Source organism: Salvelinus fontinalis, chromosome 25, assembly GCF_029448725.1.
Source record: "Salvelinus fontinalis isolate EN_2023a chromosome 25, ASM2944872v1, whole genome shotgun sequence".
NCBI classification, from domain to species: Eukaryota; Metazoa; Chordata; class Actinopteri; order Salmoniformes; family Salmonidae; genus Salvelinus; species Salvelinus fontinalis.
The window spans coordinates 34,487,930-34,502,406 of record NC_074689.1 but is presented as its reverse complement, the minus strand read 5'-3'; the positions used below and the strand labels follow the sequence as shown (position 1 = coordinate 34,502,406).

The window sequence follows — 14,477 nt, the reverse complement described above, 5'->3', positions numbered from 1 at the left end:
TACTGCTGGTCAGGTGTATTTATTATTCTGCTGGTCATGTGTATTGATTTGAAGGATCGGTATGATGTGTAATTAATAAATTGTTTTAATGTGAAATGAATATGATTGATTTTTCAAGGTTGGGGATGAAGTGCAGTGAATTGCGACACTTTTTAGGATACAAATGAATGTATTTTATCAATATAAATGTTCAATATTTATGTTTGTTGTAAATGTTCAATATTATGTTTGTTTGTAATTTTGTCTTGCCTTTTAATCATTATATGTGTTATTGTTTTAACCATTGAGGACCACTTTTAAAACAAGTGTTTTAATTCATACTCTCAAGTGATATCCTCTGGGTCCACATTGTACTTTTTCTTGTACTGTATATGTCTGTTACCCAAAATATATTCACTTCAATCATTTAGACTAGCCTGAGGGAATCTGTGAGCTGTTGGCTAAAGCTCACTTCACCAAGACCAGAGGAGGCACATTTGCTATTTAATGCAACAGTTTTGGCTACAAAACTATAGGTAGAGTTGGAAACACATTGGACTTCAGAGTTTTATTCGGTACACAAAAACGTAAGTGAAAAAGTACATTTTGCGTGCACTATGTCATCACGCACTGATTTTTATCCACAACAAGTCAGTGTGGTAGAAACACATCACCGGTGGGAAAATGCGCATCATTTCTTTATGTGGATTTGTCACGAGCGTCGTCTTGAAAATGACCGGACCAAGGTGCAGCTTGGGGAGCGTACATTTGTCTTTATTTTTTAATGTCGCCAACAAAACAATAAACAACAAAAATGAACGTGAAGCTCCGTAAGGCTAAACATGTATTAAACGAAGACAACATCCCACAAATGAGAAACGGGAAAAAGCTGCCTAACTATGATTCTCAATCAGAGACAACGATAGACAGCTGTCCCTGATTGAGAATCATCCCCGGCCAAAACATAGAAACAAAGAACATAGAGTTTCCCACCCGAGTCACACCCTGACCAACCAAACATAGAGAATAAAAAGATCTCTACGGCCAGGGCTTGACAGGATTCTAGAACAGTAGCATGAACGTCTATTGCTAATTGGATGGAAACTTATTGACTCGGTTTTAAAAATGGCCTCCCTTGACTTTAGACAGTTATGTTTGTATATTTTGCTTCACAGAGTTTTCAAACTACTGCTCGGTAGTGAGAGACAGTGTGAGGGATCATTTCTGTCAGAGAAGAGGATTGCAACATTACATTTCCCTGTGGGTAAACACATCAGTCAGACTATGATTGGAGCTTTTCTCAGAAAGAGAGAGAGGGAGAAAGAGAGAGAGAGGGAGAAAGAGAGAGAGAGAGAGGTAGAAAGGGAGAGAGGGGGAGGGCGTTAGAGAAGGAAGGAGGGCGAGAGAGAGGGCGAGAGAGAGAGAGAGAGAGAGAGAGAGAGAGAGGGGGTAAACCTGATTCAAACAGATAAGGAAGCTCTTACAACACATAGCGAACTGGACGAGCTCCAGGGGGGTCAGTCCATTATTCTTACCCAGCTCTGTGTCCTGATCGTCGGTCATGATGAGGATGATGTTGGGTCTGATGTTCCTGCGGTCCCTCTGTATGCGTCCCCTGAGGCCTCCCTGGGCTCTGGTAGTGCTGACGGCTGAACAGCCCTGGTCCCAACCCAGGGACACGAGGCCCAGCCAGGCCACACACAACAGCAGCATGGCGGAGAGATGGAGGGATCGATGGAGGGTGTCACTCAATCACGGACACCCACTGTAGCTCTCACAGCTGAGGAGAAGTCTGAGGAGAAAGAGAGAAGAGGACTTGTTATGAAACAATCAATCACATGTATTTTATAAAGCCCTTTTTACATCAGCAGGTTCACTTTTTTATACCTGGCCTTTCCCCCCAAAGAGCAAGCAAAGCAGAAGCACAGTCCAACCAGAAGCACAGTCCAACCAGAAGCACAGTCCAATCAGAAGCACAGTAGAACCAGAAGGACAGTCCAACCAGAAGGACAGTCCAACCAGAAGCACAGTCCAACCAGAAGCACAGTCCAACCAGAAGCACAGTAGAACCAGAAGGACAGTAGAACCAGAAGGACAGTCCAACCACAAGGACAGCAGAACCAGAAGCACAGTCCAACCAGAAGCACAGTCCAACCAGAAGGACAGTAGAACCAGAAGGACAGTAGAACCAGAAGCACAGTAGAACCAGAAGGACAGTAGAACCAGAAGGACAGTAGAACCAGAAGAACAGTCCAATCAGAAGCACAGTCCAACCAGAAGCACAGTAGAACCAGAAGCACAGTAGAACCAGAAGCCCAGTCCAACCAGAAGCACAGTCCAACCAGAAGCACAGTAGAACCAGAAGCACAGTCCAACCAGAAGCACAGTCCAACCAGAAGCACAGTCCAACCAGAAGCACAGTCCAACCAGAAGCACAGTAGAACCAGACTCACAGTCCAACCAGAAGCACAGTCCAACCAGAAGCACAGTCCAACCAGAAGCACAGTCCAACCAGAAGCACAGTCCAACCAGAAGCACAGTCCAACCAGAAGGACAGTAGAACCAGAAGCACAGTAGAACCAGAAGCACAGTCCAACCAGAAGCACAGTCCAACCAGAAGCACAGTAGAACCAGAAGCACAGTCCAACCAGAAGCACAGTAGAACCAGAAGGACAGTAGAACCAGAAGGACAGTAGAACCAGAAGCACAGTCCAATCAGAAGCACAGTAGAACCAGAAGCACAGTCCAACCAGAAGCACAGTAGAACCAGAAGCACAGTCCAACCAGAAGCACAGTCCAACCAGAAGCACAGTAGAACCAGAAGCACAGTCCAACCAGAAGGACAGTAGAACCAGAAGGACAGTCCAACCAGAAGGACAGTAGAACCAGAAGGACAGTCCAACCAGAAGGACAGTAGAACCAGAAGGACAGTAGAACCAGAAGAACAGTAGAACCAGAAGGACAGTAGAACCAGAAGGACAGTAGAACCAGAAGGACAGTAGAACCAGAAGGACAGTCCAACCAGAAGGACAGTAGAACCAGAAGGACAGTCCAACCAGAAGGACAGTCCAACCAGAAGGACAGTAGAACCAGAAGGACAGTAGAACCAGAAGGACAGTAGAACCAGAAGGACAGTAGAACCAGAAGGACAGTAGAACCAGAAGGACAGTAGAACCAGAAGGACTGTGACTAGGGGGAAAACTCCCTTGAAGAAAAGATGCGGGTGTCACTCAATCACGGACACCCACATTGTTATAGTTGGGTGATCTAATATTTGCTTTTATTTCTATTTGTTTTTAGATTTTTGTTTGAAGTTTAGTTTGATAGTTTTCCGACTTAATTTACTCGTTTTTTATTTAGTTTGAGTTTTATAAAATCATTTCTATTTAGTTTTGTATTTAGTTTTAGTTGTGGCCTGTGTATGGGAGACTAGGAGACCTAAGTGTTGTAGGCCTATAGCTTGTGTTTTTGGTGATGTCACTTCCTGCCACTGAGGGGGCAGTACTAAGGTGATGGTCATATGTTTGGTTCGGTTTAAACAATAAATCAACCTTTCTCTGCTTAGACGTTGCTGGCGTCAGACAGATCTTACATCTCCTGGATTGGTATTTTTAAGTATCAGCCAACCACATCATATGTTATAGCAGTCTGTCAGTCGATGACACAGTCGTGTCACGCAGCCATTGGTTGATGAATGCAACGTCTGAGCAGGGGAAAGCAACCATTGTCTGCTTATTGCCCCCCCCCCCCCCCCCCCCCCCCGCTGCTCCATCCCCGGGTGCCCCTAAGTGAAACTTCTCACTGGTCGGGGAGGGTGGGGCAAAGAGCCGACCAGAGTGACCCTGCCCAATCCCCCAAAAACATGATGGGTCCTTGTCAAAGGCACTGCACTATAAAAGGCCGTTTGGGCCACATGCCAAAAGTTCCGGCATGCGCTGTGTGTTGAGTGAAATATTCTACCCTTAAATAAAGATTCGCCGCAAAAACCTCATCCTACCTCACCCTGACCTGAACACACAGAGAAAAACAAACACACAACCACAAAAACACACTGATCTACAGAATCTGATCTACAGAATCTGATCTACCGAATCTGATCTACCGAATCTGATCTACCGAATCTGATCTACCGAATCTGATCTACAGAATCTGATCTACCGAATCTGATCTACCGAATCTGATCTACCGAATCTGATCTACAGAATCTGATCTACAGTATCTGATCTACAGAATCTGACCTACAGGGTCCTGGTCAAAAGAAGTGCACAACATAGCGAATAGAGTGTCAATTGGGACAAAACAAATATCTGATCAACTGTGTTGGCCTTTGGCTTTTTATCCTCTCGTCTCTCCCATAGAGATGTGAGATGATGATGAGCAGCTCTCACAGCTAACAGAGGAACACATGGCCCAGCTAACAGAGGAACACATGGCCCAGCTAACAGAGGAACACACGGCACAGCTAACAGAGGAACACATGGCCCAGCTAACAGAGGAACACACGGCACAGCTAACAGAGGAACACATGGCCCAGCTAACAGAGGAACACACGGAACAGCTAACAGAGGACCACATGGCACAGCTAACAGAGGAACACATGGCACAGCTAACAGAGGAACATATGGCACAGCTAACAGAGGACCACATGGCACAGCTAACAGAGGAACACACGGCACAGCTAACAGAGGAACACATGGCACAGCTAACAGAGGACCACATGGCACAGCTAACAGAGGACCACACGGCACAGCTAACAGAGGACCACACGGCACAGCTAACAGAGGACCACATGGCACAGCTAACAGAGGACCACACGGCACAGCTAACAGAGGAACACACGGCACAACTAACAGCACTGAAGGAGGAGGTGAGGTGTGACAGGGAGCAGGACACTCCTCCAGAGAAGCCAGCAGAACAGCCCACCTCAGACCCGGACCACAACCTCAACACCACAATGGGACAGACAACACAGGACCCAACAACCCAACAGACCCCTCCCCCTAACAGACCCCCCCCCCCCCGCCCCCCTAACAGACCCCACCCCCTCCTAACAGACCCCACCCCCTCCTAACAGACCCCACCCCTCCCCTAACAGACCCCAACCCCTCCTAACAGACCCCGCCCCCTCCTAACAGACTCCACCCCCCTAACAGACCCCACCCTCCTAACATACCCCCCCCCCCCTAACAGACCCCACCTCCTCCTAACAGACCCCACCCCCTCCTAACAGACCCCACCCCCCCCAACAGACCCCGGACACAAACGGACACAAACGACCTGAGGGCCCAGCAGGAAAGGGTGGCCACAGCACTCAAGGGAGTGATTGAAAAATCTTCTTCCACTTTCCCCAACGCACAAGTGGTTATCTCCACCCTGCTACCACGAAAATACTTTCTCCTTGCCACCATACAGCGGTTGAAAGCAGGCATTTTCCCAGGACTGTGCCTCAAATCCTAATGTCTACCCACAACTACACCCCGAACTCGAACAGCCTTTATGACCAGGTCCACCTCTACAAGGCAGCAATCCCAACTTTTGCCAGGACCCTGAAGAACGTCACCCTCAACCAGCCCCAGCACCTCACACAGGAGCAACAGAGCATTGGACACTCCTCCCAGACCAGCGAGACCCCCTCCCAGACCAGCGAGACCCCCTCCCAGACCAGCGAGACCCCCTCCCAGACCAGCAAGACCCCCTCTCAGACCAGCGAGACCCCCTCCCAGACCAGCAAGACACCCTCCCGGACCAGCAAGACCCCCTCCCAGACCAGCGAGATCCCCTCCCAGACCAGCGAGACCCCCTCCCAGACCAGCGAGACCCCCTCCCAGACCAGCAAGACACCCTCCCGGACCAGCAAGACCCCCTCCCAGACCAGCGAGACCCCCTCCCAGACCAGCGAGACCCCCTCCCAGACCAGTGAGACACCCTTCCAGACCAGCAAGACACCCTCCCATACCTGCAAGACACCCTCCCAGACCAGCGAGACACCCTCCCAGACCAGCGAGACACCCTCCCAGACCAGCGAGACACCCTCCCAGACCAGCAAGACCCCCGCCCAGACCAGCGAGACACCCTCCCAGACCAGCAAGACCCCCTCCCAGACCAGCAAGACACCCTCCCAGTCCTGCAAGACACCCTCCCAGACCTGCAAGACCCCCTCCCAGACCAGCGAGAACCCCTCCCAGACCAGCAAGACCCCCTCCCAGACCAGCAAGACACCCTCCCAGATCTGCAAGACCCCCTCTCGAAGGACCTGCACCGAGAGAACCCTCGCAAAGAGGACCTACACCCAGACCACAGCTTCACCAGCCACAACCCAACCTGCTGAGACCACCCCAAACAAACCCTGGCCACACTCTATATAGCCCCCCCAGAACAGACCTATGCCCCTTCTGCCCACGCCAAATCCCCCACCCCTGCAGCAAGGACCTCAACATGACAGCAAGACATATGCCCAGACCGTGGGCAGAGCAACAGGCCCAAAAGGCCCAACAGGGCCAACCCAACAGGCCCAAAAGGCCCAACAGGCCCAACCCAACAGGCCCAACCCTAAACTATTACAACCGCCCAGGCCCCATCCTGCGACCCAAGAGGTATGTATCAGATGCTCAACATGCTTTGCTCACTCTGGGGCCTAAACCACAACAAAAACAACACTAGACAATATGGAACACAAAGCTTTTATTCCTCTTAAAGGTCCTCTTAAAGAGCAGGAAGCCAGATTTCATCAAAAAGAAATAGGAAATACAGACATTGTCATCCTACAAGAAACATGGTATAAAGGAGACGGACCCACTGGTTGCCCTCTAGGTTACAGAGAGCTGGTAGTCCCATCCACCAAACTACCAGGTGTGAAACAGTGAAGAGACTCAGGGGGTATGCTAATTTGGTAAAGAGCAGACCTAACTCACTCTATTAAATTAGTCAAAACAGGAACATTTTTACATCTGGCTAGAGATGTATAAGGAAATTATCTCAACAGAGAAAAACGTCCTCCTGTGTGCTACCTATATCCCCCCACTAGAATCCCCATACTTTAATGATGACAGCTTCTCCATCCTGGAGGGGGAAATCAATCACTTCCAGGCCCAGGGACATGTATTAGTCTGTGGCGACCTAAATGCCAGAACTGGACAAGAACCTGACACCCTCAGCACACAGGGGGACAAACACCTACCTGGAGGTGACAGCATTCCCTCCCCTATATGCCCCCCTCAGCACACAGGGGGACAAACACCTACCTGGAGTTGACAGCATTCCCTCCCCCATATGCCCCCCTAGACACAACTACGACAACATAACCAACAAAAACAGGTAACAACTCCTGCAGCTCTGTCGGACGCTGGGTATGTACATAGTCAATGGTAGGCTTCGAGGGGACTCCTATGGTAGGTATACCTACAGCTCATCTCTTGGCAGTAGTACTGTAGACTACTTTATCACTGACCTCAACCCAGAGTCTCTCAGAGCATTCACAGTCAGTCCACTGACACCCCTATCAGACCACAGAAAAATCACAGTCTACTTGAACAGAGCAATACTCAACCCAGAGTCTCTCAGAGCATTCACAGTCAGCCCACTGACACCCCTGTCAGATCACAGCAAAATCACAGGCTACTTGAACAGAGCAATACTCAATCATCAAAGCCAAAGGAACTGAATAATATTAAGAAATGGAAGGAAAGTAGTGTGAAAATGTACCAAAAAAACAATTAGGCAACAAAACATTCAATCCCTTCTACACAATTTAATGGACAAAATGTTTTACTGTAATAGTGAAGTTGTAAACTTGGCAGTAGAAAACCTAAACAGTATATTTGACCTCTCAGCTTCCTTATCAAATCTAAAAATGTCAAGCAGACAACCTAAGAAAAGTAACAACAATGACAAGTGGTTTGATAAAGAATGCAAAAACCTAAGAAAGAAATTGAGAAACTTATCCAAACAAAAACATAGAGACCAAGAAAAACTGAGCCATCACCATGGTGACCATCACTAAAACAATACAGAAAAGCACTACGAACAAATAAGGAACAGCACGTCTGTCACGACATCCTCCGAAGTCGGTCCCTCTCCTTGTTCGGACGACGTTCGGCGTTCGACGACACCGGTCTTCTAGCCATCGCCGATCCACCTTTCATTTTCCATTTGTTTTGTCTTGTCTTCCCACACACCTGGTTTCAATCTCATCAATTACATGTTGTGTATTTAACCCTCTGTTTCCCCTCATGTCCTTGTCTGGTATGGTTTGTTTGTAAGTGCTTGTGCACGTTATGTTCTGGTGTGCGTCGGGTTATGTACCCATTTCTTATTGTTCTGTAATCCGGTGGGTTTTAATTACTAAAATTAGCCGTTGGAACCACAGTTTTTGCTCTCCTGCGTCTGACTTCTCTGCCACCAGTACGCACCCCTTACAGTACGCACCCCTTACAGTACGCACCCCTTACAGTACGAATCCCTTACAGTACGAATCCCTTACAGTACGCACCCCTTACAGTACGAACCCCTTACAGTACGCACCCCTTACAGTACGCACCCCTTACAGTACGCACCCCTTACAGTACGCACCCCTTACAGTGCGCCCCCCTTACAGTACGCACCCCTTACAGTACGCACCCCTTACAGTACGCACCCCTTACAGTACGCACCCCTTACAACGTTAGAAATCAGTTCAGTGTAAAGTGGAAGAATCCATAGAATCTAACCACTTCTGGGAAAACTCTAACAAACAACCCGAATAGCTATCTATCCAAAACAGAGATGTATAATCCACTTCTCCAATCTTTTTGGCTCCATAACAAAGAACAAAGAACAAACAGCATAAACATATACAGTTGAAGTTGGTAGTTTACATACCTAGGTTGGAGTCATTAAAACTCGTTTTTCAACCACTCCACACATTTCTTGTTAATAACAAAACTGTAATTTTGGCAAGTCGGTTAGGACATCTACTTTTTTTACAACAATTGTTTACAGACAGATTATTTCACTTATAATTCACTGTATCACAATTCCAGTGGGTCAGAAGTTTACATACACGAAGTTGACTGTGCCTTTAAACAGTTTGGAAAATTCCAGAAAATGATGTCATGGCTTTAGAAGCTTCCGATAGGCTAATTGATATAATTTGAGTCAATTGGAAGTGTACCTGTGGATGTATTTCAAGGCCTACCTTCAAACTCAGTGCCTCTTTGCTTGACATCATGGGAAAATCAAAAGAAATCAGCCAAGACCTCAGAAAAAAATTGTAGACCTCCACAAGTCTGGTTCATCCTTAGGAGCAATTTCCAAACGCCTGAAGGTACCACGTTCATCTGTACCTACAATAGTACACAAGTATAAACACCACGGGACCACACAGCCGTTATACGGCTCAGGAAGGAGATGCGTTCTGTCTCCTAGAGATAAACATACTTTGGAAAGAAAAGTGCAAATCAATCCTTAACAACAGCAAAGGACCTTGTGAAGATGCTGGAGGAAACAGGTACAAAAGTATCTACAGTATATCCACAGTAAAACGAGTCCTATATCGACATAACCTGAAAAGCCACTCAGCAAGAAAGAAGCCACTGCTCCAAAACCGCCATAAAAAATCCAGACTACGGTTTGCAACTGCACATGGGGACAAAGATCGTACTTTTTTGGAGAAATGTCCTCCGGTCTGATGAAACAAAAATAGAACTGTTTCGCCATAATGACCATTGTTATGTTGAGGAAAAAGGAGGAGGCTTGCAAGCCGAAGAACACCATCCCAACTGTGAAGCACGGGGGTGACAGCATCATGTTTTGGGGGTGCTTTGCTGCAGGAGGGACTGGTACACTTCACAAAATAGATAGAATCATGAGGGAGGAAAATTATGTGGATATATTGAAGCAACATCTCAAGACATCAGTCAGGAAGTTAAAGCTTGGTCGCAAATGGGTCTTCCAAATGGACAATGACCCCAAGCAAACTTCCAAAGTTGTGGCAAAATGGCTTACAGACAACAAAGTCAAGGTATTGGAGTGGCCATCACAAAGCCCTGACCTCAACCCTACATAAAATGTGTGCGCGGAGCTGAAAAATGTGTGCGAGCAAAGAGGCCTACAAACCTGACTCAGTTACACCAGCTCTGTCAGGAAAAATTGGTCAAAATCCACCCAACTAATTGTGGGAAGCTTATGGAAGGCTACCTGAAATGTTTGACCCAAGTTAAACAATTTAAAGGCAATGCTACCAAATGCTAATTGAGTGTATGTAAACTTCTGACCCACTGGGAATGTGATGAAAGAAATAAAAGCTTAAATAAATCATTCTCTCTACTATTATTCTGACATTTCACATTTTTAAAATAAAGTGGTGATCCTAACTGACCTAAGACAGGGAATTATTACTAGGATTAAATGTCAAGAATTGTGAAAAACTGAGTTGAAATGTATTTGGCTGAGGTGTATGTAAACTACCGACTTCAACTGTACATGATTAAATGCAAATCTTAGAATCAACTGTTAAAGACTACCAGAACCCACTGGATTCTCCAATTACGTTGAATGAACCACAGGACAAAATACAAACCCTCCAACCCCAAAAGGCCTGTGGTGTTGATGGTATCCTCAATGAAATGATCAAATATACAGACCTTAAATTCCAATTGGCTAAAATTAAACTCTTTAACATCATCCTCAGCTCTGGCATCTTCCACAATATGTGGAACCAAGGACTGATCACTCCAATCAACAAAAGTGGAGACAAATTTTACCCCAATAACTACCGTGGGATATGCGTCAACAACAATCTTGGGAAAATCCTCTGCATTATCATTAACAGCAGACTTGTACATTTCCACAGCGAAAACAATGTACTGAGCAAATGTCAAATTGGCTTTTTATCAAATTACCGTACGACAGACCACATATTCACCCTGCACACTAATTGACAAAAAACAAAAACAAAACAAAGGCAAAATCTTCTCAGGTTTTTTTTATTTAAAAAAAGCTTTCAACTCAATTTGGCATGACAATACAAATTGAAGGAGATGTGATGGGGGGGAAACATTTTAAATCAATGTACACAAACAACAAGTGTGCGGTTAAAATTGGCAGAAAACACACACATTTCTTTCCACAGGGCCGTGGGGTGAGACAGGGATGCAGCTTAAGCCCCACCCTATTCAACGTATATATCAACAAATTGGCGAGGGCACTAGAACAGTCTGCAGCACCCGGCCTCACCCTACTAGAATCTGAAGTCAAATGTCTACTGATGCTCCGGTGCTTTTGTCCACAACCAAAGAGGGCCTACAGCAGCACCTAGAACTTCTGAACAGATTCTGTCAGACCTGGGCGCTGACAGTAAATCCCAGTAAGACCAAAATAATGGTGTTCCAAGAAAGGTCCAGTCGCCAGGACAACAAATACAAATTCCATCTAGACACCGTTGCCCTAGAGCACACATAAAACTATACAAACCTCAGCCTAAACATCAGCGCTACAGGTAACTTCCACAAAGCTGTGAACAATCTGAGAGACAAGGCAAGAAGGGACTTCTATGCCACCAAAAGGAACATAAAATTCAACATACCAATTAGGATCTGGCTAAAAATACTTGAATCAGCTGTAGAACCCATTTCCATTTATGGTTGTGAGGTCTGGGGTCCGCTCACCAACCAAGATTTCACACAATGGGACAAACACCAAATTGAGATTCTGCATGCAGAATTCTGCTAATATATCCTCTGTGTACAATGTAAAACACCAAATAATGCATGAAGAGCAGAATTAGGTCGATACCCGCTAATTATCAAAATGCAGAAAAGAGACGTTAAATTCTACAACCACCTAAAAGGAAACGATTCCCAAACCTTCCATAACAAAGCCATTACCTACAGAGAGATGAACCTGGAGAAGAGTCTCCTAAGCAAGCTGGTCCTGGGGCCTCTGTTCACAAACACAAACAGACCCCACAGAGCCCCAGGACAACAGCACAATTAGACCCAACCAAATCATGAGAAAACAAAAAGAGAATTACTTGACATATTAGAAAGAATTAACAAAAAATGTAGCAAACTAAAATGCTATTTGGCCCTAAACAGAGAGTACACAGTCGCAGAATACCTGAACACTGTGACTGACCCAAAATGAAGGAAATCTTTGACTATGTACAGACTTAGTACATATATACTATATATATCTCTATACTATATACTATATATATATATATATATATATATATATATATCGAGAGAGAGATGCAGCAGAAGAAAGGGGTAAAAACTGAAATATCTGAGTTGTTTGTAAATGTTACACTTTCTCAAAGGTTGACAAGTAGAGAGAAAACAACACAATATTAAACCAGAGTGTCAGAAATAACTTTATACTTCTCTGGACTTTTTTAAAGGAGCATCCAAATAATTTACTGCTTTAATCAACTTGAATTTAACAGACATCAAACACCTTCTCCTTTTTTTTTGTTACACTAAAAGCCTTTTCTGTGAATACAGAGTTTACAAAGCAGTACGTGAACACGCTACGGTGTGTCACCTCACCACCACTTAGCCTTGAGGTATATTCAGTAACAATGGAAGGTTACCTCATAGCAGAGATAATTATCAGAGTCCTTTATGACACCCTACTGCCTTTGTAGTGCACTAATACCCTATGGGTCATGGTCATAGTAGTGCACTATAAAGGGAATACGTTGCCATTTGGGACAACCTCCAGAATGTATTCAAAACCTGAGAACATTGTCATTTAATTTGCTGCTAAGAAATGCTCTGCAAGTGGAAGGCATCTTTCAGAGGAGTGACAGACTTAAGGGTCTCCAAACGACCAAATACCAACTGAAGACCAAAGACCCTTTGACTTAGCAAGAGGGGCAAAACCCATTATCTTCCCCGGCACAAACAGCCTTCTATAGATCTGTGGATAACAAGAGGTCTTCTATACCAGAGTTAACCAGTCAGACTACTACAGAGCATATCGTTTCTGCTTCCTCATTGTTTCTGAGGATAAGCTCCACTAATGACACTTTAAATTACTCCTTTACTGTACTCATCAGGGGCTCAGCTGGCTGCAGGGGGAACAATATATGGGACGGACCAGCCGGTCCGGAGAAGAAAATGGCCCGGAGGGCCGGAGGTTCAAAGTCGACCAAGACAAAAAGGGCACTATGGAGTCCTCAGTCAGTCCCACAGCTGCCAGATGGAGGCAAAAATGTGCAATTTTCAGATTAATGGCCATCAACAACGGGTCCTCGTCCCAAACGGCACTCTATTCCCTATATAGTGCACTACTTGTTAGCAGAGCCCTATGGGAACAGTGTGCCATTTAAGGAGCCAATTGGGACACAGCCTAGGAGACATTTAACACACCTCAACACCATGACAATATTTCCTTTAATGACTGTAATTTCTTATTATTTCATCCACTATCCCTTCACTACTAACCCTGCATTAGAGGCAGTGGTTGGAACTGGTTGAGGGAGGAGAAAACAGGGACATTTTTCAAGGAACAGAATCACAACCGTGAACGAAAGTGATCTATATACTGTTCTGGAACAGAACGGTTATTTTAAAAGCATGGGAATAGGTTAATAACGTTCTTCTATGTGCCAGTTAAAAAAAAAACACACCAAAGTGCTTATGCAAAGCCCTCCCTCTGTCACTCAGAAATGTATTTCAGTGTCTGCCTGCCAGCTGGAGATCTGACAGTGTGTGTGTAGGCAATATACCTATAAACCTGCCCCTCTCACTCCTAAGCATAGGTTACTGTAGCCCCTCTCACTCCTAAGCATAGGTTACTGTAGCCCCTCTCACTCCTAAGCATAGGTTACTGTAGCCCCTCCCACTCCTAAGCATAGGTTACTGTAGCCCCTCTCACTCCTAAGCATAGGTTACTGTAGCCCCTCCCACTCCTAAGCATAGGTTACTGTAGCCCCTCTCACTCCTAAGCATAGGTTACTGTAGCCCCTCCCACTCCTAAGCATAGGTTACTGTAGCCCCTCCCACTCCTAAGCATCGGTTACTCTGGCCCCTCCCACTCCTAAGCATTGGTTACTGTAGCCCCTCCCACTCCTAAGCATCGGTTACTGTAGCCCCTCCCACTCCTAAGCATAGGTTACTGTAGACCACTGACATTACAAGTGTGATTCAGAAATTAGGGAGAGAGGATTTTAATTAGAGAATAATGGATTCCTTTTTTCAATGCTAGTTAAGGATACTAAAGTAATCACGTTTCACATTGGATTTATTAACTACTAAAAGGTAAGACGTGTTTTTAATTCTGGTACCCCTCTGCAAACACGAGCTAGCTAGCTCGCTCAAAGGACATTCAAAGTTCCTCCATAGAAGCCCCATCTCCTAGATATAAATCTGTAGACCTAATTCAGATAATGCATGTTATAACAAGATACCCAGCCAAGCCTCCTCCTCCACCCACTCTCGTTCTCTACCCACCCGCAAGATTTCAGTCACATCTCTTTCCCTGCATTTGTCGGTCCAATGCATGTAAACAATAGCTTG

General features: G+C 45.6%; 1 protein-coding gene across 1 annotated transcript in view; it reads right to left on the bottom strand.

Moving 5' to 3' along the window:
- Window positions 1-14,477, bottom strand: part of LOC129823225 (extracellular sulfatase Sulf-1-like) — a 113,907-nt gene that overhangs the window by 77,724 nt on the left and 21,706 nt on the right. Inside the window, exon 2 of the mRNA XM_055882108.1 lies at window positions 1,515-1,771. Within this exon, the coding sequence (XP_055738083.1) occupies window positions 1,515-1,692 (178 nt within the window). The 5' untranslated portion in view covers window positions 1,693-1,771. The remainder of the gene's footprint in view (window positions 1-1,514; window positions 1,772-14,477) is intronic.